General features: G+C 35.9%; 1 protein-coding gene across 4 annotated transcripts in view; it reads right to left on the minus strand.

Moving 5' to 3' along the window:
* Positions 1-6,874: 6,874 nt before the first annotated feature.
* SCLT1 (sodium channel and clathrin linker 1) overlaps positions 6,875-27,748 on the minus strand; it is a 193,736-nt gene continuing 172,862 nt past the window's right edge. For all 4 annotated transcript variants that reach the window (XM_026499334.4, XM_057310066.1, XM_057310067.1 and 1 more), the window contains 3 exons: positions 13,901-13,979; positions 11,264-11,359; positions 6,875-7,416 (listed from right to left, as the gene is read on the minus strand). In XM_026499334.4, the coding sequence (XP_026355119.2) occupies positions 7,354-7,416; positions 11,264-11,359; positions 13,901-13,979 (238 nt within the window). In that variant the 3' untranslated portion in view covers positions 6,875-7,353. The remainder of the gene's footprint in view (positions 7,417-11,263; positions 11,360-13,900; positions 13,980-27,748) is intronic.

The raw sequence follows: 27,748 nt of genomic DNA on the forward strand, positions 1-27,748 counted from the left end.
CAGTTGAATGACTGGACATAACCTAATGGATAATGAGCAACATGATTGGCTTATGGTCAGTCCCTGCCTTCTAGGGAGAATGGAATTGGTTTCATTTCATATACATTTATGTAACACACACACACACACACACACACACACACACACACACACATTCACAAATAAAATATATGCATATAGGATCAAAGAAAACACTGTCATCAGAAACTTAATTCTCCCTATGTCCTGACACACAGTTCAAAAAGTTAAAGAGAACTATTTAAAATTACATAGTTTCTTGATGATGAATCTGGAATTAAGACTAATGTCTTCAGGGGCACCTGAGTGGCTCGTTTAGGCATCTGCCTTCAGCTCAGGTCACGATCCCAGGCCATTGAGCCCCGTGTTGGGCTCCCTACTCAGTGGGGAGTCTGCTTCTCCCTCTCCCTCTGCCTGCCGCTCCCCCTGCTCATGGTCTCTCTCTCTCTCTGTCAAATAGATAAATAAAATCTTCAAAAAAAAAAGAAGACTAATGCCTTAGGACTTTAAACTGATGCTATGCAAAACCTTCAAATCAATGTTCTGGTGATATAAAGTACAATAAGCCCGGTTAGTTTTTAGAAATAAGTAGTCACTTCTCGGTCTTTTGGCTAAGATCAAGTGTAGAAATGAATAAATCAAGCAATGCCAAATTAAATAGCAAAAATAAAAGAAAAACATGTATCATGTATCATTCCTAGTGTATCACTAGTGTATCCTGATATTCTCACTACTGCTTGGCTTACATATGGCTGTTGGAAATACTGCATTTATAATTATGGGTTAATTATGGCTATTTTACCCACTAATTTGGCTGATGGTTCTAATTTCAGGATTATTACCAGTGTGATACAATTTCTTTATGAAGCAAATCTTTTTCTCTGGTGTTTCCCTTCCCCATGTAGCAGCCTCAAAGGGTGCTTTCCTTCTTCTCTTGCTAATTATGGCTCTGCTCCAGCTTTCCTGTTTGAATTGTTTGAGCTTCTCTTTTTCATATTAAATCCCTGTGATCATATCTTTGCCTCAACTAGTCCCAAGTACTTACTCTAAGTGAGTAAATATACTTCTCAAGCATCATGCTTTAAATTACCATGCTTGTTTTGACAAATCATACAATATTTTATCAACTACTTTATAATTGCTAAACATATTTATGACTTTTTGGTACATATGACCCTTTTTTTGGTGAAACTGTTACCACTCATTCAAGAACTCTGGAAATCTTCAAAAGAGATTGCATTACATAGAAAATTTCCTAGGAAAAGTATTTTCCTATCTGGTGGGATTTGGTAATTTTTTCAAACCTTGAAAAGAAATGGGCCATAACCTAAAAAGTCAAGTAAGTTTAGTGGAAAACAGAGATTTAAGCAAAGGAAGAATAACCTCTTTTGAAGGTTTTCAGATTTCTTTAGTGGGTAGTAACAATTTCGCCCAAAAAAAGGATATTTACCAAAAAATCATAAATATGTTAAATTGTGTTTAACAATTATAAAGTGGTTGACATCCCATTGTATGATTTCCTGTGTCAAAACAAGCATGGTATTCAACATGATGTTTGAAAGGCATTTTTTCACTTAGAGTATTTAGGACAAGTTGAGGCAAGTTGCTTAACGTTTATAATACCTTATATCTTTGGAAAGGGAATGATAAAACCTAAGCAGCAGGTCTGTTGAATTCTATGAGGTAATAAATGCAAAATGCCAGCATATATCTTACGTATGATAGGTGCTCAATAAATAAACATTAGTCATAGAGATCAGCACGAGGACTACAGATCCAGGGAGAGATTCCCCAAAACATTCTTTTGGTTACTTGTAGAAACATGGTTACAACTTTTCCCATTCTCTTTTATCCCCTATAGTTTATACGAAAGGCGATGCTAGTCTTATATTTTTAATCTTCACAAAGCTGTGCTAACAGATTTTCTACACATCACATTTTGCTCTGATTTTTTTAATTCTTTGAAAATAGGATGAAAATATTGAATGAAAATTTCCATGATGCCATATTAAAAGCTTTAAGGGTTTTTAAATAAACATACCCCCCCTCCCCCCCAGTGATTACAAGGCTGCTACATGGATCTACTAAAAAGAAATCTATCCGGGGCACCTGGGTGGCTCAGTCAGTTGAGTGGCTGACTCTTGATTTCGGCTCAGGTCACAATCTCAGGGTACTGGGATCAAGCCCCAGGTTGGGCTCTGTGCTCAGCATGGAGTCTGCTTCTCTCCCTCTCTCATATAAATAAATAAACAAACAAACAAACAAATAAATCCTAAAAAAAGAAATCTGACGTTTTCTTCTTGGACAGGATTACTAGATGAGGTCTGGAAAGTATGACAGTTATGGCATAAAGGAACTTTTGCTGGACAGAGTGCTGGGTCTTTCTTGATGCTTTTGTGATGTGAAGCAGCAGCAAACGGGCCAGATTAAAAACGGGCTGAAATGACCAGGCCCCATGGATCCTGATTATCCATTATGGGAGCTGGTGGTTGGTGTGTTCTAAGAGACCAAGTGTACTCACATCTGTCTAGTTCTCATCTTTTTCATGATTATCATGAACATATGTGTAGTATGTTTACCAAATCGATAGATGACATTGCTATAAATAAAAAGTTGTCAATGGTACAATAAACACGGCACTAAAACAAAATAAAACAGACATGGTCCCTATGCTTATAAGTAACAAACTGGATGACAGAATTGGAGCTAAAAGGACCTCAGCACCCTGTAATGACATAATAAAATTTAAAAGGGATGAATGACCAGTCTGGCTTCTGGGGCAAAGATGTGGCTTAGCAACAAAACCTCTGGAAAAGACTCTATTTATTTATTTAAAAAAATTTTTAAAAAGATTTTATTTATTTGACAGAGAGGCAGTGAGAGAGGGAACACAAGCAGGGGGAATGAGAGAGGGAGAAGAAGGCTTCCCGCTGAGCAGGGAGCTCGATGCAGGGCTAGATCCCAGAACGCTGGGATCATAACCTGAGCCGAAGGCAGACGCTTAATGACTGAGCCACCCAAGCGCCCCTGGAAAAGACTTTAAGAATTGAGTCAACAATATGCTCAGTATATCCAACAGTGAAATTCAAATTCCAAAAAAGTGAAAATGATTTTAAGCTGCATTAATGGAGTACACACTCTAGAATAGTAACTTTTTTTCTCATCCCTAAATACTAATGAGAAATTATATGTACATTTCCACGAATCACTAACTATAGTAACTCCCAAAGCATGCTTCCCTAAGAGACGATGTCAGACTGTTCTTGGGGTTGGGAAAAGGGGAAGTATGTAGTTTGAACCATATCCTTGCCCTGGGGATTCTAATACATTGTCTTCCCTACATGTAGGTGGCTACCACTTACCCTCTCCCCACCCCTCTGTCATGATCTAGAGAAAGGGAATAGTTTTTTTATACCCTGAATATAATTTTTGGTTCTGGGCATAAGACTGATGCATCCCAAACATATCTGGTGTAAAGTAGGTGCTCAATAAATACTGAATGAATGGTGAAGGATATATGAAAATTGGAGCACTTTCAGAGGCCAGTGCCTGGCTGGCAAAAGTACTCAAAACCAAGTCCTCTGAGGAAATGTAGATGTCTATTAAGTGCAGGGAGAATGTGATGATTATTTTCAAAAGGCCAAAGACCTGCCACATGTAAGATGGCTTAGACTTACTCTGTTGCACAAAGCAGAACTAAGGCAGGAAGACAGATCTCAGTTCGATGTAAGGAAGAACTTTCTAATGGTCAGAACTGTTGGAAAGTGGATTGGGGCATCTCTAGGGGGAGTACCCTCATCCCCGCCACCGCAGTGAATTTTAACAGCGGTGCCCAATAACAGCAGTAATTTGTTTTCTAAAAAGAGTGAACTTTAAGAATGTATATTTAGAAAGAAATAAACTAGAGAAGACTCAAAGTTAGCTCCATAATGTTATTCTCACATGCTTACATTCCAGTCTACTTTTTGAGTGGAGGAAACCAGAGTAGTGTTGAAGCTAGTACATGGGAGTGTCTACAGGAAAGTGGGGCACGTGAGCACGTTCTGTGGTGAACCCTTGGGCTACAAGACCACTTCCTTAGTGTAGATTGTTTCCTTGGTAGCTGGGTGAGTGCCAGTGTTATAAAAAATTACTGTAAAGATGCCTTCGTACCCGTCCTATGATTTTTGTTATTTAAGTATATACATATTTATTTAGTTTCTGTATAAATACTAAGATAAGTTAACACTGCCCCAAAGGCACACATTTGAACAAGTCTGAAGGGCTGGTAAGGGACAGATTTCATACATAACACTGGGGTGCTGACTGCCGTGTCTGTCTCCTCTCTGTGCACATATCTCTATGTATATATACATTTTTAAATAAACTAAAAAAAACCTAATTATTTTTGATTAAAATGTTTGTAAAAAAGCCCATTACAGATTTGCTATTTTGGAAAAATTGATAAAATACATTATGGTTAAAGAACAGAATTTATACCAAAATGTTTAAAGTATTTTTTCATTCTTCCTTGATTTGTCTGGGAGTTGGCTTGGCAGACTGTGCAGCTATGAAATATTCATATTTGCTGAATAAACGAATGACTGAATTGTTGCTAATGTTCTCCCATATTTGGGGTAGTTACAGTGATCACAGCAGAGGAGAAATTAGAAGATTGTTGGCTGCCCCAATTTGCATATTTGTATACAAAGGGAAGAAGAGGTAATCATATCTCTTTTCTTCCTCAGGGAGACACAAATAAAGAAACATGAATAAATAAAATGAACTGGCTGTGTTGTCCTCAATTTCAGATTTACATCATTTCTTTTCTCTCTTTCCTATTCATTTCCCCTGTCTCCTAAAATACAGTTCACAGAAAAATGATACTTACTCTCTTTGTAAATGAAGGCAAGACTGACCAATATGAGAAAAGTCAAAAACTCCACTACATTTTTACATTGGAAATCATTAGCTAACAAACTTCTCTGAAACAAAAATAACCATGTATGTTCAGTTCTGTTGGTAAACACAGTTTAAGTCTGTTCAAATTCAGCAGAGGTAAGAAAGGCCTATCCTCTGCCTGTTAGTAGCCTATCCCTCACTTGGAAACTATCTAAGTATTCAAGAAGGAGGTCCGACTGGAGAGAGGGTTATCAATATTCACAAGTAAAGAGTAGGTGCCTATGGCCAAAGTTTGGAGAAAGTGCTTATGCAGAGAGATTTACCTTGAAGAAATGAGCCTGGGAAGTTAGATTTTCTTCTTGAAAAAGGACAATCACACTTATATTTGTCTACAACGTTAGTTTCTGAAGAGCTTCCTCCTACAGTCTCATTTTTTTTTTGTATGATATAATTCTAACATCTTTTCTAATTAAAAGTTTTTAAAAATAAATTTTATGTTCTATAAAGATGAATATGAACATAACTCTTATTACATGGAAATTAGTCTGTGAATGACATGGGAAGAAATTTACATTAGAGAATCAAATGGAAAATTCTTAGGAAATGAAAGTAAGCTAAGTGCCTAATTATCATTTAACTATCATATTTGTATTATTTCGTCTCATCACTGCATTTGACACTAGCAACCATTTGTCCCCTCCTACACATAGGACCAGAATCCCTGCCTCCTTTAGTTTTTGTCATATTGGATTCTCTTGGCTACAGCCTTCTCACTGCTCCTGTTCAGCCTTCTTCAATGACTCTTCTCCCTGAAATCATTCAACAAAATAAAGACATTTTCTAAGGTCCTGTCCTTAAAAATCCTTTTTCAGTTTTTGAACAAAACAGTTATTGAATATACCCTCTGTGTGCCAGAAACTATGTTGAGCTGCTAAGAATACAAAGAAGGAGAGCAGACATGGGTCTTGTTCTTAAGGAGTCTACAGACTGACGACATTGAAGAAAAAATTCAAAAAGAGTTAATTACTGGGGCGCCTGGGTGGCACAGCAGTTAAGCGTCTGCCTTCGGCTCAGGGCGTGATCCCGGCGTTATGGGATCGGGCCCCACATCAGGCTCCTCCACTATGAGCCTGCTTCTTCCTCTCCCACTCCCCCTGCTTGTGTTCCCTCTCTCGCTGGCTGTCTCTATCTCTGTCAAATAAATAAATAAACTCTTTAAAAAAAAAAGTGTTAATTACAAATTTTCCCAAGTGCTATGAATAAAAAATCCAGCACACTGTTATGAGAAATACAAGGGGACCTAACCTAGTGTGGAGGATGGAAGGCTCTCTGAGGCAGGGCTGTCTGCGCAGTGGTGAGCTGAAGAACATGCAGATGGCAAGGGAGGCACGGAGATCCTGCGGGGAAGAAGGTTGATATACCGATGGAAGCAGAAGGCCACCATTAGAGCTACAGCATAAGAAATGAGGGGAAGAGGAAGTCAGCCACATCAGATAAAGCCTCCAGGCAAGCTCCTATACTCCATGGCTTCAATTCTCAGTCCTGTGCCAAAGACTCCCTAGCACCAGTCCTAAGCTTCTGACGGTTGCTTGAATATTTACAAATGAATGTTTTCATGTCACTTCAAACTCAATTCATTATCTTTTATCTGGACCACTGCAATAGTTTCCTAACTTGTTAGCCAGATGCAAACTTATCTGCACTCATCACCGGAAAGCAGGGTGTCCTAAGTTCAAACCAGGAGCAGAGAAGCTAACTATGTGGATCTGTAAAAATCAGCTAGACTGCAATAGTTCAGTGCCCATGCGTTCTCAGACTTGAAGATTCCATTTGATTAGTACTGCTTTGAGTAACAGAGCAAAACAAAAAACAAAACCTCCCATATTCTTAAATATCAATATTTGATAAATACTGGAAATCGTGTAAATTAAAAATGAATCACTACAGTTATACATTAAAATACATGACAGCATCATTTTAGAAAGTGCATAATTTATTACATTTATGAGTTTATAATAAAATGGATACTTGGGAACTTAAAAAAATGGGTTAGGAGTAACAATTAGATGTAAAATTCTCAAATCATGGAACCTGAAATATTAAAATTCTAGCATTGTCTTAAAAATCTCTTTCTCATGATTAGGATAGTTTGAAAATTATTATGCTCTTCCAAGGGAAGAAAGGGGAATTGAAAAATAGACACGTTGATGAAGGCAATGAATTCTTCTCAGCTGGCTTTATTCTCCACTGAAGCTCAATATATGGTTATATTTTCTTTACTTACAGGAAGCTGCCACTGTTCTGGTTTCCAATAACCCTCATAACAGAATGGAAAATGCTTATGCAAAATGACACAAGCCTTAACCATTCTCTGCAGTTTTTCACCATTTCAATACACTTCTAGTCCAACAGCTTTCCCAATTCTAAAGGTCTGTGAGTGAACTATGAATATTTTTAAATATTTTCCAAATTCATCATGGAGGCTGCTTTTCTTCTCTGCACTGTAATCACACTGAGCTGCAATTAAAATAGACAATCAGTAAGTAGTTACTTTTTCTATGGACAATCTTACATTAATACAAAGTAATAATGCATCACAACTTAAAATTATTGAAAATAATCTTACTGGAGGGGTTCCTGTAAGAGGTCATTTTTGGTGTTCATGTCTGTTTTACTCGAGACTTTAAAATACCTGTATTGCGCTAGAGATATGCATGTCAAATATGACATTCCATAGCTCAGAGTGATATACAGTAAGTACTTAGAATGCCAAAACATATTTCACAGATGGATGAAAAACATCTAGATAAAAAGTTAACTAGAAAAGTGAGTAAAATACAAACTAAGCACAACACAAGGTTGGTAATAAGATGATGATAAATCATAGTAAGAAAGCTCTAATAGGTAAATAGTCTTCAAATTTCAATTGGAGTTGATATTATATATACAAAGTAAAAAAAACCCTAATAGTACAATAGAGTATACATTATAAAGAAGGCTTCTCACCACTTCCTTCATTCTATAGCCCTCTTTCTAGATATAACCACTATTTCCATTTTCTAAGTATATTTCTAGAAATAAATTCTAAATGAGAATAGATGCATACATTTCATCACCTCTTTTTATTTAAAAAATGATAAAGCATTATACACACTTTTCATCTTGTTTTTTTCCTTCTAAATGATCCACTTTACAAATGACTCCATGTGAGACCTACTTTATTCTCCTTAACAGCAGCAAACTTTCCCTGTATTGATACTCTATAATTTAACTGGTTTCCTATTGATGGGCATTTAGATGGCTTTTAATCTTTTAAGATTATAGACAATGCTGCAATTAGTATTTTGACATGCTTCCCTACACAGACTTGCCCAGGTGCAAGTATACCACCTGCAGAATAAATTCTTAGAATGACTGGGTCAAAGGTGATGTACATCACAATATTTTAAGAGATACTGCCACACTGGGCTCCAAAGAGACTGCACCAACAGACATTTATATCAGTGATGTGCGGAAGTGCCAGCATAATGTATTATCAAACTTACGATCTGACATGATCGTGAAATGGTGAAAAATGATATGTGATTGTGGTTTAAGCTTGTATTTGTCTTATGGGTGAGGATGAGCATCTTTTCAAATGTTTAAAAGTCATTTGTCTTTACTTTTCTGTAAATATTTTTTATTCTTTGTCTTTTGTACTGTTGCACTTTATTTGTTGACTTAGCCATTCTTTACATATATGTTAAGGATATTACTTTTGTCACATGTATTGCAGATATTTTTCTCAGATCGTCATTGACTATGACTTTAAAATACAGACATCTGAAATTTTACATGTTCACATTTATTAATTTCTTTTCATAGTTCCTAGGTTTTGTGTTCTTGCATAGGAAGGCTTCACCACACTGATTTTAGTGTCAAAAGAATACAGTATGGCTTTCAGTAGTTTAGGCTAATACACTTAGAACATACAACCATAGTCCAAAGATGGATGAAGAATGTACAGAAAAAGGTGATCAGAATAGCACATTCAGAGCACAGAGGACTCAGTATAATGCAGGCCTTGCATGTGATGCTGGACTGTACTGGACGTCTGATGTGCACAATAGAGGAAATCATAATCTTCTAACTCCACTCCTTTGTTTCATTAAGTATCAGGCCCTTAGTGAGATAGTCTTTCTAATAGCAGTTTCCAGTTTTTAGAGGAAGATGGGAAAATTAGAAAAAATTCAGAGAAAGCAAAGATAAAAAATTTTAAAAAACAGAATATATGTCTAATAAAGAAAGTTTATAACTTGGATTCATTTAAGATAGAAAAAAAAATTAACTCCAGGGAATAATTCCTTTTGTGGATGGGGAGAATGCTGAATGATTACTTTTCATCTTCAAATGAAAACAGGATGGAAGGAGAAAAGCTTAAGGAAAAAACGTAAAGTGGTTACTGACATAACATTAAACAAAAAAAGCTCACAAAGAGAAGAGTGAAATCCTTGTCATTAGAGAGTTTAAGAAACAGGAGAAAAACATCAGGGTTGGGCTGTTTAGGTCTAATTCTGTCAGGAAGGAGACTAAACGAGATGCCAACTGGATTATCTAAATAAGGTTCTGTAACTGTACTCTTTTTACTATAGAACTCAAGGTAGTTGATTTTAAGTAGGCATTTTCTTTACCATATTCCTTAAAAAAGGTACTTGAAGCTCTAAGGATTGTGATGTAGAGATTTAACTTCTTATATAACTAAGTATTTACTAACCACTTAATGATTACACTAAGTGCTTATATGTGTTAATTCCTCTGATTTCTTAGTAACTCTATAAGGGAAGTGTTGTTATTCTACATTAAACATGAAGACACTGAGGCTTAGAAAAGTTGAAACTGCCCCAGATCACATGGCTGCTGAATGGCACCAGGCTATGTGCCAGGTACCAAAACCTACACTTTTAAGATCCTGCCCAGTACACCTTGGCTCCTGTTAACTTATAATCTAAATGAATGAATGCTTTCTTGAATGATAAACTACTAAATCCATTAATTCATAATTTAATAAGAAATTAAATTTATTTGATAAAGCTATAATTACTTTCAAGAGGGAGGGGAATAGAAGGGCAAATTACTGGATTTTCTTTAAGTGCCATGCATTGTTCATATCAGAAGATTTCAAAAAAATCTGTAAATGTCACATACATAAACTGAATTCAGTGAGTATTTAGAGCTGTTGTACTATGTATGAAATACTATAATATCTATGCATAATATTAATTTTGATTGAAACAGTACATTTATAACCAAACATATTTAATAAGGTAGTAACATGGTTTCTTTGCCTGCCTATCTGTATCTGTTTCCAGCCTATCTTTATAATCGCTAGACGATCTCACATTGCTCCTAATAGGAGGGAGGGACTATTGCTCCCACTGTAGAATAAATTGCCCATTTCCTTTATGTGATCTGTGTATATTATGAGTAATTACCCCTTACTATTTTATTGATGTTCTGCATTTTCTACTCTATTTCCCATTGGACAACTTTTATACAGTATTTTAGAGTCATATGGTTATATACAAATGTGCATTAAATGAACTTAACCTATAAGCCATCTTTTTCCATTTAAAAACTACAATAAAAACAAAGTTAGTGCAATTTAAAATATTACATTCAAAGCAATGTTTTCTACTTCCTAATCTGTCAGTGATCATGCCTAAACAGAACAAAATTCTAGAGCAGTGCTGTCCAAAAGAACTTTTTGTGATCATAGAGTTCTATTTATGATGTCCAATATGAGGACCATAGTTACATATGGCTACTGAGCACTTGACAGCCAGCCAGTGTGGGGCACCTGGGTTGCTCATTCAGTTGGGCATCTGACTCTTGGTTTCGGCTCAGGTTATGATCTTGGGGTTGTGGGATCCAGCCCTGCACTGGGCTCTGCACTCAGCATGGAGTCTGCTTGAGATTCTCTCCTCCTCTGTATGCCCCTTCCCCTACTTGCATGTGCACTCTCTCTCTCTCAAATAAATAAATCTTTAAAAAAAAAAAAAAGAAATCCAGCTAGTGTAATGAGGATTTCAAATTTTAATTTACTTAATTTTAATAATTAATTTAAATTTACACTGATACTTATGGCCAGTGCTATCGTATTGGACAGCACAGTTGTAGATTTAGGTGTCAATTTAGAAGACTCGTGTTTATTTCTGTTTTTAAAGTTTACTTGTTCAACCTCAAATATTAAAGAGACTAATTTTAAATAGTTTAATCAAGTAAAAATAAAACTACTAGGTCTCTGGGAACTTTTGAGGAACTTTTCTTGTCTTTGATCTACTCAGACTATTCACTCTCTAGGGATCATGAGGAAGCTCCCTCCTACCTGCTGGGAAGCTGCAGCCGCTCTCTGCTCTGCCTGACTTAGGCGCCTTTGAAGCCTGTTGGCTTTTTCTTGATGCTCTAGAATTAGTTTTTCATTCTGTTATGGGGAAATATAAAACAAACAAGTTAGAAATCCACATGTGACACAGAAAGTTTTTGTGGAATAATCAATGAAAAATCTGAATATCACTTTACTCCTTATAAAAGGCAAAGATAATAAATCTCCAAATTAACATTTTTCCAAATTATGAACTTCAAAGTTCAAAACTGGTTTCATACTTTGACTACACTGTTTTCTTTCCTCCCTACATGTTACCAAAGAAAGTGATTTAAATCTAAAATCAAAGTGAATCAGAAGACCAAGATTTTAAATATTTGATATTAACCTTGAGATGCCAGAACACCACTTCAGAATCACCTGGAATATGACAACACAGACTGCTGGGCCTCCTGACCACAGCTTCAGTAGGATGGCATGAATTTTGAGAATCTGCACTCCTACCGAGTTCTTCAGTGGTGGTGATGTTGTTTGCTAGTGATTCAGAACTACTATGTGAGAGCAAGCTTCTAGGGAAATTTTGACATTGCCACTATTAAAGTGCAAAGAACAGAAAATATTCATTCTAGAAGTCTTGATCTTTAAGGGATAGACTTGTCTTAAATGATTTGTATGTTAAAGGTATTACTTAAAAGGGGGAAGAACTCTGTTTCCACATGTTCCCCAATGCATTTGTATACGTTAGAGGATATTAGGATCATCAACAGAGTTATTAGGCATTGGTATGAACTGAATTATGTCCCTAGAAAAGGATGTTGAAGTCTTAATCCCCAGTTCTTATGAATGTGACCTTATTTGGAAACAGGGTCTTTGCTATTAATTAAGGTAAGATGAGGTTTTAGGGTGGATCCTAATCCAAAATGCCTAGTACCTTCATAAAAAGGGGAAATTAGGACATAGAGACTGACATGGACAAAGGGAAAACCACATGAAGACACAGGGAAACCACCATCTACAAGCCAAGGAACACATGAGGCCACCAGAAGCTAGGAAAGAGGCATGGAACGGATTCTCCCTCAGAGGGAACCAATCTTGCTGACTTCTCGATTTGAACTTCTGGCCTCCAGAATTGTGAGACAAAAATTTCTGTTGTTTAAATCACCAAGTTTGTAATATTTTGTTAGACAAGCCCCAGGAAACTACACAGACATAATGAATATAAATCTGTCACAACATGCTGTCATGCAGACAAGTTCAAAGAAACTATCAATTATAAAATGTATTCGTCCTCTCCATACTTATTAGCCTGAAAAAAAAGTTTTTGTAAAACTAGAATTAGTATGTGGGTTTCTGGCACTTGTCTGAATTGAGAGAATAACACCAGTCTAATCAGGAATAGTAAGAAAAACACACTTTCTATGAAGAACTAGAGAGAGTTCTCAGGTCCTAACATGTAAGTGGTAACAGTGAATGTCAGCCTAGTAATATAAAATACTGAAATAACAATATACTGCTAAAATGAGCTGCTTGTATTTCCTATTGTGCCCAAAAGCAAAATTAAATTTTATGAAGAGAACTATACTGGCTGTTGCAATTTACCAAGATATTTAAATATGTAGTCTTAAATTTAAAAGGCACATCATTAACACTAGAAAAAACTTGGGAGGAAAATCCCATCATCTGTAATAATCACTTTCATAGGTACCATTAGACTACATACAATACGTATTTTTCTGTGTCACTATCATAATGGTTAAGGAACAGTTCTAGTTAGGTAAATCATAATATATGCAACAGTTCTTTTTCAATTGATCATTTTGGCTGCTCTTGATCTTCCCATATTACTAACATTATTGTGTTGAATATCTGCCTTTAAATTTTTTCATGTTTTAAATTATTTCCTTAAGTACAGATTCCTGGAAGTTTTGAAAACTACAATGAGTATTTTAATGGCTATTGTTTGTTTTCTAAATGGCTCATATCAATTTATAATGCTTTGAAACTTAAGAGTAATGATTTCATTATGGTTCTATAGATGGCCACAAAAATATAGCAGACCATATAGCCAATTAATGAAATTCCAACAAATACATTCAAAGTTAGAACATCAAATGAAGAACAGAGTTCTAGAAAGCTCTAATCATAATCTAGAAAATGTTAACGTTTTTTAAAGATTCAAAGAGAAAAATGATGAGCTCTTGCTGCATTTAGTTCTAAAGCATTAATCTGAAGGAGTATTTTAATATATTCCAGGAGGCAAAAGTAATTTCTACATATCTTATGTGTTGAATTAAAACAAAATAAGAGGAATGGGCTAAAAAATATAATCTTAGACATGCTTAGAAATGAAGGGGATTTTAACACATTTTCTGCAACATGGCACAAGTTATATTGGTGAAACTGAAATAAGAGCTCTACCTTTTGTCATTTACATATGATGAATCACTGACTTTCAAAGCTTTTATTCACATTATAAAATGTGGATTTTTAGGGTTATGGATGATTTCTCTGCAAGGAGTACTCACCTCTGTATGGTCATTTCCAAGTAGAGAATTAATTTGGAGTTGGCTCAGGTAAAATTCTATAACATGTGTATCAAGCTGCAGCAGAAAGTACTTCCCGGGAGAGTCATTATCTTACCTCAACTACCTTTTCATTTGCCATTTCCAGCTGAGAAAGCAGCTCTTGGGTATGAAGTTTCTGTCGACTCAGCTCACTCCTATTAATCAAGAGAGAGTCCCCCCCCAACACCAAGCCATTAATATCATTGTTCAAAAATCTAACAAAACAGAATCTTTTTTAGTAAGATATATGTTCATGTTTTAAACAAAAATACCTTCTTATGTGCAAAATAAAGTTTTTTTTAAATAGACCATATTTTAAAGGACTCATTTATTTATTCATAAAATGCACATGTATTCTGGAGATTAGCTGCACAACAATGTGAATACACTAGACACTACTGAACTGTACACTTAAAAATGATTAAGATGGTAAATCTCATGTGTATTTTATCACAACTATAAAAATGTTAAATTTTATGTATATTTTACCACACAGAAAAAGCAAAAAAATCCCACACACATATATTCTAAAAGCACTTAAGTGTTTTCAATATTATTATCTTGAGGAATTATTTGGCATTAAAATGAACATACATTCATATTAAACAGAAGTATTTGTTATTATAAAATCTCATAAGCTATTGTGATTCTTAGCTATAGTATACAGTTTTAAGATTCATATATAGTGCTTCTTAGAGGAACTCAATTTTTGGAAATTTAAGGTAATATTAATCACTCCAACATCATTTCAGTGTAGTATATTCAGAATTGGTATTTATGTTTTGGTTGTATATACACTATATTTTATACATTCATATCCTTTATACTTTAATAGCTGGATTTATCTTATGCAGAGAGCTGGTTGTCATCGTCTTCTTCTTTTCTTCTTCTTCCTCTCCTTCCTCTCCTTCTTCTTCTTTTTTCCCAACATAAGATTATCTTGCTTTTGGCCAAAGATAATTTAAAGAGTCTCAGATACAGAAAAAATATAGTCTTTTTTTTTTAAGATTTTACTTATTAATTTCTCAGCGAGAGAGCAAGAGAGAGAGCACAAGCAGGGGGAGCAGCAGGCAGAGGGAGAAGCAGACTTTCTGCTGAGGAGGAGCCCAAAGTGGGCCTCAATCTCAGGACCCTGGGATCATGACCTGAGCCGAAGGCAAACAATTAATCGACTGAGCCACCTGGGCATCCCAGAAACAATGCAGTCTTAAAAATAATTTTTAAAAAGATCAAATTTCTGGGGCACCTGGGTGGCTCAGTCGTTGAGCATCTGCCTTCGGCTCAGGTCATGATCCCGGAGTCCTGGGATCAAGCCCTGCATCAGGCTCCCTGCTCAGCAGGGAGTCTGCTTCTCCCTCTCCCCCTGCTTATGTTCCCTCTCCCGCTGTGTCTCTGTCAAATAAATAAAATCTTAAAAAAAATAAAATAAGATCAAATTTCTGAGTATTAAAATACTCAGTTAATTCAGGATTGGTTTTTGACTTTTGACTTTCTGCTTTTTTTTTTTTTTAGATTTTATTTATTTATTTGACAGAGAGAGACAGCCAGTGAGAGAGGGAACACAAGCAGGGGGAGTGGGAGAGGAAAAAACAGGCTCCTAGTGGAGAAGCCTGATGTGGGGGTTGATCCCAGAACGCTGGGATCACGCCCTGAGCCGAAGGCAGATGCTTAACGACTGCGCTACCCAGGTGCCCCTGACTTTCTGCTTCTTAAAGAAATCAACAGATTAACACTTCTAAAATAACTTCGGCTTTGAATTTTTTCCAGGTGAGCTGCACAGCCTAAAAACTTGGTAAGTCCCTTATGTGACCAATATGTGTATGAATAATTGTAAAATCAGCAAGCAATTTGTTATACACAGGAGAGAATATAAAATGTCATCCACAAATCAATTCCATAAATATTTACTGAACACTAGGTGCCAAGTACAAGGTATATGGTAGTAAACACGTAATTGTTGCCATGACAGAACGAAGAGGGAAATGGCTTCATCCACTGAGGACACTCTATGAGGACACTGAGTATCTATCACTGATTCTGTGACAGACAAACCCAAATGTTTTATATTCGCTTTCTTTTGGTGGTAATAATAATGTAGAATAAATTACTGTGCTTACTTTCAAGTACCTTGTGTAGCTTAAAATTACTGCTGCTCCTCAACATAACAAAACGAAGAAAGGCAAACTGGTGGAAGTGGCCAGTCTTCTAGACCAAATGTAATTAAAGGTAAAGTTATGTACATTAGTGCTAATGAGAAATAACCTTTGAGTACTACTGAAATTAAGATGATACAGTGATCGGGGCGTCTGGGTGGCCCAGTCGTTAAGCGTCTGCCTTTGGCTCAGGGCGTGATCCCAGGTTCCTGGGATCGAGCCCCGGGTCGGGCTCCCTGCTCCACTGGGAGCCTGCTTCTTCCTCTCTCACTCCCTCTGCTTGTGTTCCCTCTCTCGCTGGCTGTCTCTCTCTCTGTCAAATAAATAAATAAAAATCCTGAAAAAAAAAAAGATGATACAATGATCCTACTAATAAAGTTAGCCAACATTGAGTTTATGTAAGACCTTCTCAGAAAACACCTACTGCATAATTTGATACCTAAACTATTCACTTAGCCATGGCATTTTACATGATAGTAATAATTTCTGACAAGTACTATTAGATAGTAATAATTTTCCACAAAATTTAAGATCACAAAGATTCAAATGATTAACTTTCAGTTATTTTTAATCTGTGTAAATATGCTGTTGGGTATCAAGCTCCGTAACCCCCACTGGATGATGAGAAAGTTTGTTATTCATTTTTGTATCCTTAGGATCTAGTACTCAATAGAGCTTGGCAAGTAATAGCAAAGATGATGATGATGGTGATAATAACAGCAAGCACTTTCATAGTGCTTACTATGTGCCAGGCACTTCTGGGTGTTTTATTTAAATTATTTAGTTTTCATGATAACCCTCTGAGATCCCCAGTTTTACATATGAGAACATTTAAAAACAGAGAAATTTAAAAATAAAGTTAGGTCATGTAGCTAGTCCAGTTGTAGAGTCAGAATTCAAAAACTGAGACCTTTTGTTTCAAGACCTGTGCTCTTAACCACTCCCCTACATTGCAACATGGCAGGTGATAGCTAAATGTTAGTTGAATGAATAAGTGAAGAGTATATACGTGTGAGTTTGTGTATTAGATATTCTAGGAATATAAAAATTTACACATTCACTTAAAAACCTAACAAATTATATCTTTATTTTTGACTTCTTCCCTAAAGTTTCAGTCTTTTATTCAAAGTCAACATGCCTAATACTAAACTTTTTGCATTTCCTTGAAAACCTACTTCTCATCTTGCTACTCAATTTTTATATCAACAACATCTCTGCCCTCACTGCCTAGGTTAAACACCTCAAATCTATTTCTCACTTTCTCTTAAATGCAACATGTAGACTCTAAATAGACTCTTCCTTTGCAATGTCTCTTGCATCTGTTCTTCACTTCTATACAGTGTTACCACCAAAACTGAAGTTCTTTTTTTTAAAAAAGATTTTATTTATTCATTTATTTGAGAGAGAGAGAGGAGAGAGAATGCACAACAGTGGGGAGGGGGAGGCAGAGAGAATCTGGAGTGGGGCTCGATCTCATGGCTGCGAGATCATGACTTGAGCTGAAACCAAGAGTTGGACGCTTAGCTGACTGAGCCACTCAGGGGCCCCCCTCACAACTCAAGTTATTATAACTTAATTTTGAGATTTATTTCATTTTTTTAAAAGATTTTATTTATTTATTTTACAGAGACAGCCAGCAAGAGAGGGAACACAAGTAGGGGGAGTGGGAGAGGAAGAAGCAGGCTCCTAGCTGAGGAGCCTGACATGGGGCTCGATCCCAGAGCGCTGGGATCACGCCCTGAGCCGAAGGCAGACGCTTAACGACTGCGCCACCCAGGCGCCCCTTGAGATTTATTTCAAAAGCCAAATGCTCAGCTTTTCAATATCAAGTGAAAAAATTATGTAAAGTGTATCACAATGCACATAGAAATGCTCAATTAATACAGTGGTTTTCCATCTCTAACCCATACATCATGAATGTACTTCTCTAAGTCACTTTAATAATTTGCTTTGTTTATTAAACAATAACTTCCAGTGGCTTTCTGCCAATGGACAAAAGAATCCAAATTCCTGAGACTGGCATTCAACATCCTCCAAAATTTTGTGTAATATTTCTTTCCAACCTTATCTCCAATAGGAGCCTTCCACTTCGGTTAGGTTCTCACTATATCACACATTAACCATATATGTAACACCTTTAGGCTCATGTTTATGTCATTTTCTGTATCCTCGTTTTTAGATTTCCCTTTGAAATCCTGCCCACTCTTTAAGATTCCACCTTTGCCCCCCCCTTTTTTTTTAAAGATTTCATTCATTCACTCACTTATTCATTCATTTGAGAGAGAGAGAGAGAGAGGGCACACGTGCTAGTGTGCACCAGCATGGAAAGGGGCAGAGGGAGGGAGAGAGAGAGAACCTCAAGCAGACCTGGTGCAGAGCCTGATGCGGCTTGACTTCACGACCCTTATTGTGACCTGAGCCAAAACCAAGAATCGAATGCTCAACCAACTGAGACACCCAGGCACCCTCTTCCTCCTATACCTCCTTTCCAGTTCATTTTAACCCAGACAGTTCTCTTCTCAAATCAAAGTTTTGGTACCTATTTTATGTTCATTTAAGACATTTAAGCAATTCTCTATTATAATGCTAATCAGTCATTTATATGTGTGTGTAAGCATACCTAACATATATGTACACACACACTTCCTCAAGTATAGTGGAAACTTTTAAAAAGGGGATTGCTTTTAATTTCTATAGTATTTACCACAGTGCTTTACATATAGGGTATCAATAAACATTTGCTGATTTATGGTAAATTTCTACAGAAAACCTGGCAGTTAGAAAATTTTATTTCTTATTTGCTCAACAAACATTTACTGAGGAATATACCACAAAAGATATTTTAGATAAAGGTTATTTTTATTTATTTAGATTTATTTATATTCTAGTTCTTTCCACAAAGGATTTGAAGTGGCTAAGAAAAGGATATTTTTCAGTTAGGCATTTCCTTCAATCTCACTTCTGAATGAAATTTTAGAAGGTATTAAAGGGTGGAGAGAAAAGTGATTTTGCCAACTCTATCCCCTGAGACCTTCCTAGAGCCTGCCTGTCAGTCCTCTGCAACTCCTTATTTCTCTGTCAGGATATTTCCCATCAGGAATAAAGGAAAGATGCAGGAAGATGATCCAACTCTGTATTATCTATGAGAATTTTTCTCTTCATTACAGAACATGTATGAGTTCCCTGTATGAGTCCCTAAATCATTAGTGATTTAGGATAAACATAAAATAAGACTTTTCAGAGACTTTCACAGTGGTATTACACTTGAAACAATTGCTAACTAAAGCTATATAATCTCTTCACTGGAAGTCTTTAAAAACAGAAACATTCTTACTTATCAGGGATGATTTAAGTGTAGCCTGCCAGAAAGTAAAGAGATAGATGACATTTCGTTTCTCTATGACTTTATGGCACTTAAAGAATATTTTATTCTAATTAAAGAACTTAAAGGAAGCTGTGCTCATTTTCTCTATATAATTTCTAGCATGTTATACAATGTTATAAAGTTTAAGGTAAAATTATTATCTTCTACCAATTTTAATGTTAAGTGTATAGGAACGAGGAATTCCTTAAAATATCACCAGCGAATTGCTTAGCCCATCAGTGTCCTAAATATTTTTAGTTCAGTTATATAGTTCATGTTCACGTGACATAAAATTCCTAGTCATGCCTGCAAAATGTAATTTACAAATACAGTTGTAAAATATAATTGATTTACTGCTTTCCCTGTAAGCAAAATTTTACAAAATAATTTAGCAACAAAGTCATATATGCTATATCCGTTAAGAAAACATTAAATGCTTTAGTAAACAAAATATTACCATCAACACTGATAAGTCATCGAATTCATCAATCTGAGATGAAAGTAGGTCAAGAGTGAGAACCTAAGGCAAAGCTTCCTCGTCTGTGGTCAACAGATAGGCTTTAGGTATGCTCCTAAGCACCCTGAAATTATCTGCAAGATCTGGTGTGTTTGTCTTTTCCAGGAAGACAGTCCATAGATTTCCTGAGATTTTTAAGAGGTCTGAGGCCTAAGGAAGGACAAGGATTTTGTCTGGACTTTTCATCTGGAATATACAAAGTTTTTTTTAGATTTTTATTTTAAAGTATGAGCACACTGATTGGAGTGTTTCAATGTTGAATGTCTTTCTTACACAAACCACATCCATAATGTATCATCTACAATTTCCACTTTTGGCTTCATTAATGTGGTTCAAGCATTTAAAGGCACTTGGCAAGCAATCCAAATACAGAGTTTTCTAGATTTTTATAGTATTCCCTCTATTATTTCAGGGTTGTCTGTCCAAATGTACTTCAATAGCAAATTCTCCAAAGTATCCAATTCAGTTTTGAAAGAAATCATAACTTTCTCTGTCTGTACTCATATATCACTGGTATATTTATTTATGTATTTCCAAAACAAGTGTAACTGGCATAACCTAGTTTGGGAGCAAACATAGTGACACTTGTAAAGCAAGTGACAGACGACAATATTAGAATGGAGTAGACTAAGACATGGGCATGTAGAATGCTTTGGACACTGGTGAGTAGTCTTCGAACAGCAATTTAGTTCACTAGTTAATGTTGTTACATATATGATGAAGTGGATATCAGCCAAGAGAGTTTTCTACTGTACCTTAACTTTACCACTGTACCTTATTATTAGTTTGAGCTTGCAAAGTAGTTATTATTCTCATCTTCTAAGTAAAGGAGTCAAGACTCAGAAAAGTTATTCAATGTTCCTAAGGTCATGCAGTGATTGAGTGAAAAAATGGGGTTCATACCCAGGCTTTAATCAAAATCTTCTCTCAATTAAATCACACTGCCTCATAATTACAAAAGATATTAGTAAAGCATATCTGTGGCATCATATAATATCAAAATGAAGATTCTCTTAAAAAAATTAATTCTAAGTATGTGGCAAAATGGTCAGTAATTGCAAAGATTGTGATCTCAACTTTTTGTACAGCTTCAAAAGACTTGACTACTGAAAAAGGAAATTCATCCTAAGGTTTCAAATCTCATTCAGTTAACTAAAAATACCACAGGTTAAAGCAGACAGGTCAGCTTTAGATATATTAGAGCACTCTTCTTCATAGTACCAGGTTTTTTCCTTCCCTATCTGCACATTCCCCCTAGCGATCTCATCTATTCCATGACTGTAAAGGAACACTAATGAGCACCTCAAATCTAACCTGTCCAAAATGGAAACTACTTCTTATCTAGACCACCCCAAGTTTCCTCCTTTCCTGTACAAGGCCTCACCATCTACCCAGATGTTCAAGTCTAAGCTAAGGCATCATCTTTGACTCCTCCCTTGACTCATTCCCTGTATTTGACATCAAATAAATTTTGTCTTACCTCCCTAATAGATTTCATAACTGCCTACTTCTCTCCATTTCCACTGACCACACTCTGCTCTGAGCTACTATCATCTATTGCCTGGAATACTATAATAATCTAATATCTGGTCTCCCTGACTCCATTTTTGCCCCTTCTCTAAGTCCATTTTCCATACAATAGCTAAAGTGATCTTTTAAAGATCTAAAGATGTTTAAAATCCTTCAATGATTTCCCACTACTGTACACTGGTCTTTAGCTTAAAATAGTCTTACTTAAATATTTTACTTACAGTAAGTAAAAATATTTTACTTAAAATGCCCTATAAGATTCTCATGATCTGATCTATGCCTAGTTCCTTAACCTTATACCTTCTCTCTCTTCACTCACTATACTTTAATTACATGGGTTTACTTCTTCTTAATACTGGAGCTTTGTACTTGCTATTCTTCCATCTGCCTGGAATATTTTCCTGGCTTTCTTGTATAGTTGATTTATTTCTATCATTCAGGCCTCAGTTTAAATGCTAGCTTTTCTGGCCACTTTTTAAAAAATTGTGCAGCCCTTTCAGCTCCCACCCCTGTCACAGTTATTATAGCAACTCATTTGTTTTCTTCATACCATTTAAAACATCTAAAATTATCTTGTTTATGTTGGTTTACTTTTTTACTATTTGTCTCTCCCTATTAGAATGAAAGCTCTGAAAGAGGAGGGACTATGTTCACAAGGCTTAGAAAAGTGCCTGGAACACAGAGGGTGGTTTTTAGCTGAGGACAGTTTTAGCTAACTCCCCAGAATCAGTTAACTAGTACATTTTAATAACAACATTTCTAATATGCTATATTTTGCCTTTTCAAAGTTTTCACCACATATGTGCTCTCACAAGAAAACATATTAGATAATTCAGTGATTACATTTTCAAAGTAGCTACCAAGTGGTACCACAAATTTGGGAGATTCATACTAGGAAAATGAATGTGAGAAGGAGCCTTATGTACAAAAATCATGCATGGGAAGCTTATTAATAAGTTATTTGAAGAATAAACTCAAAGTTACAAAGTAATACGTGAATTTTCTTCACAACATCTAATTTTAAGTGCTGATCTTAGGATAAGATTGAGGAAATATAAAGTGCATTCATTCAACAAATACTGAAATGAATGCCTGTCACATTTGACATATTATGCTAGATGTTAGGGAGACAAGGAGGACCAAGACCTAGTTACTGCCACAGTGAAACTTATAAGGTACTATGAAAAGCTCCTACTTTATAATATAGGTTGTAAATGCTATAAAAAGTGCTATGGGAATGTAGAGGGATGATTAGGGATTAGAGCTGTCTCTCCAGAGCAAGTAAGCTTTTAAGCTGATATATGAAAGAGAAACAGAAGAGTAAGCAGGGTAAGGAAAAGAAGAGTGTTACAATCAAATCCATGGGTGGAGGCCAGGCAATAAGAAAGGGTAATAAATTTAGGGAACTGAAAGGAGTTCAGTATGTACACGGCACAGAGTGTTACTAGGAGCTGGTAGAGGGAGTAAAAGAGGAGAAGCTGGAAATACATATTGCAAAGCATCTTCTATGTCTTTACAGAAAGTTGAAACAGCCATCAACACTGGGGAGGCACTGAAGTATTTTTTTTTTAAGTAGTCTCTACACCCAGCGTGGAGCCCAATGCAGGGGTTGAAGTCATGACCCTGAGATCAATAGCTGAGCCGAAATCTAGTCAGACGCTTAACCGACTGAACAACCCAGGCATCCTGGCACTCAGTATTTTAAGAAGAGAAGTGACATGGTTAGACCTGAATATCAGAAAATCCTGCTGATTACAGCAAGAAAAAGTAGTAAGGAAATATGACTGTGGTAAATTTGAGGGTTACAGTAGTAATCCAGGTAAGCAGTGTTGATAGCCTGAACTACTGGAGGGAAATGGATAGATTCAAGAGATATTTAGGAGGTAGAATTAGTAGTAATTGGTTTAGGGGTGTGAGGAGAAGTTTAGGATGACATCTGCAGTTTTGTTTGAGCAACTGGGTAGATATTACCACTCATGGAATAGGAAATACAGGATAAAATAAAAAGTTGGGTTAGGGGTGAAATAATGGGTTTAGTTTTGAATATATTGATTTTGAGGTACCTATGGACATGCTCAGTAGAGAGTTGGAAATATACATTATTTAAAAAATGTCAGCACTAGAAGCTGTTTTATAATAATACTTAACCCTTTTAGAAATGGATACCTAACCCATGCTGAAAGGAAGAATTTCCACTCAAAATGTGCTTCAATTCTTAGCATCACTGGCATATATAACTGAAAAGCATGGTTATGAGTATAAAACAAAGTTTTCCCTACAATGCATGAGTTTCTCGGAACATCACAAAAACTTCAAATAAAAAAAGAGAAGTTATGGTTCTTTAAGGAATGGGAGCTTGAAATTTGGGCCAATATCTTAGGTGTTATCATCAATTACTGTAATTGCTCAGATCACTCTGTTATTATTGAGGCACAGTTTAAGATAAGAATAAGCCATGTATATTTTGGTTGGTGCAGCATAGGGGAAATTTCCTCAATGCCTGAAATCCTTTAGTGATGACTAAAGATTAAATCACATAAGGCTCTATTCTATATTATACAAGAGAATTAAAAACAAAAGGTGTACTATTCGTTTCTGGAAAATGATGGATCTGCCAGCTGCAGCAAGTGCTTTCTTTGAAACTCTCTTATGACAAATTAACATAGCATGTGCCAGATGTTTTTTTTCTGTTGAATTATACTGTAATATGCTTCAGTTACTTTTAGTAATTACGCATTTTGTAATCTGCCAGTACCTGCAGCTGCCTCTCATTCAATTAAAAAAAAAAAGTAGTTATGGCAGCCAAACATTACAGATATATAGCCAAGAATAATGTTTTAGAGACTGAAGAAAATTCCTTAGGCTCAAATCCTGTGTATTTGTGTGTATATATATATATGTGTGTGTATATATGTGTGTATACACACACACACACACACATACACACACATCAATAAAATTGTAGTGAATGAATATACAATATGTGGTATTTTCATAGAAAAACATTTTCTTCAGAAAATACCACATATTGTAAATTCATTCATTCGATATAATTTTATTGGTCAACTATATGCCAGGCAAGATGTTAACTCACATGTAAATGGAAGTTCAGTAAGTATCATAAAGAAGAATGAGCAGAACGGTATGGGAGTGTAGAAAAAGGAAAGACTTGGTCTGTCGGGGGAATTAAAAAATATCCCACAGAAAAAAATGATACTTGAGTTGGGTCTGAAAGGAAGAAAATTTTTTTCAGGTGGGAAAGGACATCGCTACAAAGAAATTGCATGTACAGACTACCTCTAGAATCATCTTTGATTCTTACCTTTTCCTTTTCCTTCATATTTCACATTCAATCCATCAGCACCTTCTATTACCTCTAAAAAAAATCTCCCAATGAATTCACCTTTCTCTTTCTTCTTAGTCTAAGCCACCATTATCTCTTAATAAGAACCTTGTGGTAGCCTTCTAAGTTTTCCCCCCAGCTTTATTACCCACTTTCATTTTCCACATAATAGCCTGAGTGATCTTTAAAAAAAAAAAAAATCAGATCAGGCAACGTTTTTCAAAACTGACCATTGGCCTTCATTCACATTTAAAACCCCTCAACGTGGCTAATAAAAACCTACAAGATCAGGTCCCTGTCTGCAGCAGAGACAATGTTCACCAAACATTCTGTTTGTTCCATATACATTTCCTAGACTCTTACAGATTGGGTCCATATGACTAGTTTGGCCAATGAAGGTAAAAGGAAATGATGTGTATTACTTCAGAGCTGAACTAATTAAGAGCCAGTGTTCTCCCATCCCTCTCTTTCCCTATTTCAGTGATTTCAGGAAACCACATGTTCAAGACGGTAGAATCTCTAACAGCAGAGTCTTTCTGCAAAACTGCCTGATATGTACAGTATGAGCAAGAAATAAAACCTCTGTTGTGTTAAGTCTATGAGATGTCAGTTTATTTGCTGTGGTGGCTGGAAATACTTAATATAATACATTTCCCAAATCTCTAACTATCGCCTTTATTTTGCATGCTGTTTCTTTTACTTCAAACATACCAAGTGTACTCCTATGTTGGGGGTCTTTGCACTAACTTCTCTCGCTTGGAATGCTCTTTCTCCTGATGTTTAAATGACAGGATCCTTTTTGTCATTAGATTATCTTAAGATTTATTTTCTCACAGGATCTTCCTTGTCTACCATTCTCAGCATCATCACATTAACTTATTTTAATTTTCTACATAGTACTTATCTGATTTTAAGCACACACACACTCAATAATTCCACTTTCCCATCAATAATCTACTATCTTCAAACAAAACAAAACAAAAAAACAGGGGGACCCTGGGCTTTGCTGTATCATCAGTACTTAAAGAACAATGCCATTCAGTAAATATACCACGAATGAGTGGAGTGTGGATGAGGAGCTGTAAAAGGGCTGGCTGAGCACACTGGGTTTACTGAAGTGGGAGTTCAGCGTGGCTGGAACACAAAGAACATGAAGGACAGAGGTAGACAGGCAGATTGCTGATAAGAAGGTGGAGAAAAGACTACAAAAAACCTATAGGCAGGGGCGCCTGGGTGGCACAGCGGTTAAGCGTCTGCCTTCGACTCAGGGCGTGATCCCGGCGTTATGGGATCGAGCCCCACATCAGGCTCCTCCCCTGTGAGCCTGCTTCTTCCTCTCCCACTCCCCCTGCTTGTGTTCCCTCTCTCGCTGGCTGTCTATCTCTGTCAAATAAAAACTTAAAAAAAAAAAAAAACCTATAGGCAACAGTAAAGCAGAAGTCTTTAAGTAGGCAGGGCCAGAATCATAACTGCTTTCAGGAAAATAATTCTGACAGCAGTATGAAGACTGAATAGAGCAGAATAAAACTGTTGGCGGAGAAACCAGAGTGAAGGAGGCTGCTTTAACAGTCATGATTAAAGATGTGAAAGATCCGACAGGTGGCAAGGACAAATATGTTACCACATGTTTACATATCTGGAAGTATTTCTTTGGACAGATTCCAGTACCTGGAATTGCCAAAGGGTATGTACAGTTGAAATCTGTTAGATACTGCCACATTACTTTATAAAAAGGATCTGCCAGTTTACACTCCCACCAATACTGTACACCTATTCCTGTTTCTTCATGTATTTGCAGACACTGAATAATCATATCTTACATATTTGTCAATTTGCTGGGTAAAATTATTGTTTAAATTTGCATTTCTTCAGTGAATAGTGTGGCTGAACCTTATTTGCTAAATTTAAAGGAGCTTTCTATTTCTGCTTTTGTTAAGCTGCCAGTTTACATACTTTGTCCATCTTTCTATTAGGTTGTTAATCTTTCTTCTTAATTATGGAATTCTTCATGAATTCTGCTTATTAGTCCTTTATTTTTTGTCATTTGTCTTTTATCTTTGTTTAGTACCTTTCTTCATGTAGAATTTTAATTTTTATGGTTAAATCAATTAATCAATATTTTCCTTTTTTGCATTCTGGGTTTTGTGTTTTAACTAGAAAGACCTTTCCTTTCCAAGATAATAAAAATAAACTTATTTCTTCTAATACCTTTTTTATTTAGCTTGTTAATCCACTTGGAATTTACCTTATATAAGGAATATAGAATATTCTAAATGATTTAAAATTTTTCCAACAGCAATTTTCACCATTGATTTGAAATGGCATATTATCATGAACAAAATTTCTAATTTTACATGGTTTTTGTTTTACTGTATTCTGTTCAAATTATCTATCCCTGTGTAAATACTACCAAAGAGCTCTACATATTTTGATATCTGGTAGGGTAACTCTCATCTCACTTTTTTCCTATAGAAGTTTTTGATTTAGGGGCACCTGGGTGGCTCAGTCAGTTAAGCATCTGCCTTTGGCTCAGCTCATGATCCCAGGGTCCAGGGATCGAGTCCCACATCAGGCTCCTGGGATCGAGTCCCACATCAGGCTCCCTGCTCAGCAGGAAGCCTACTTCTCCCTCTCCCTGCAGATCCCCCTGCTTGTGCTTTTTCTCTCTGTCAAATAATAAATAAAATCTAAAAAAAAAAAAGTTTTTTATTTAATCTATAAAAATAATAAGGTCTCATTCAAGTAAGATTACTACAGATATAGGACAGTTACAAATGTTATACATTAATAATAACTATTAAAATTATTTCCTTTTGTAAGCTCAAAATTCCATATTACATATATATCAAGATAAAAAAGAAACTAAGAGGGAATAATTATAGATGAATCAATAAAATTTTACAAATTAAAGCAAACTTCAAACTGAAAGAAGATACCACAGAGGAGCTCAGATTTTTAAAAAGCTTTTATACTGGTTTTTTGAGACTAAGATGAAAAACTTCCTTCTATGGGAAAAT

The sequence above is a fragment of the Ursus arctos genome, unplaced genomic scaffold, assembly GCF_023065955.2.
Source record: "Ursus arctos isolate Adak ecotype North America unplaced genomic scaffold, UrsArc2.0 scaffold_11, whole genome shotgun sequence".
NCBI lineage: Eukaryota > Metazoa > Chordata > Mammalia > Carnivora > Ursidae > Ursus > Ursus arctos.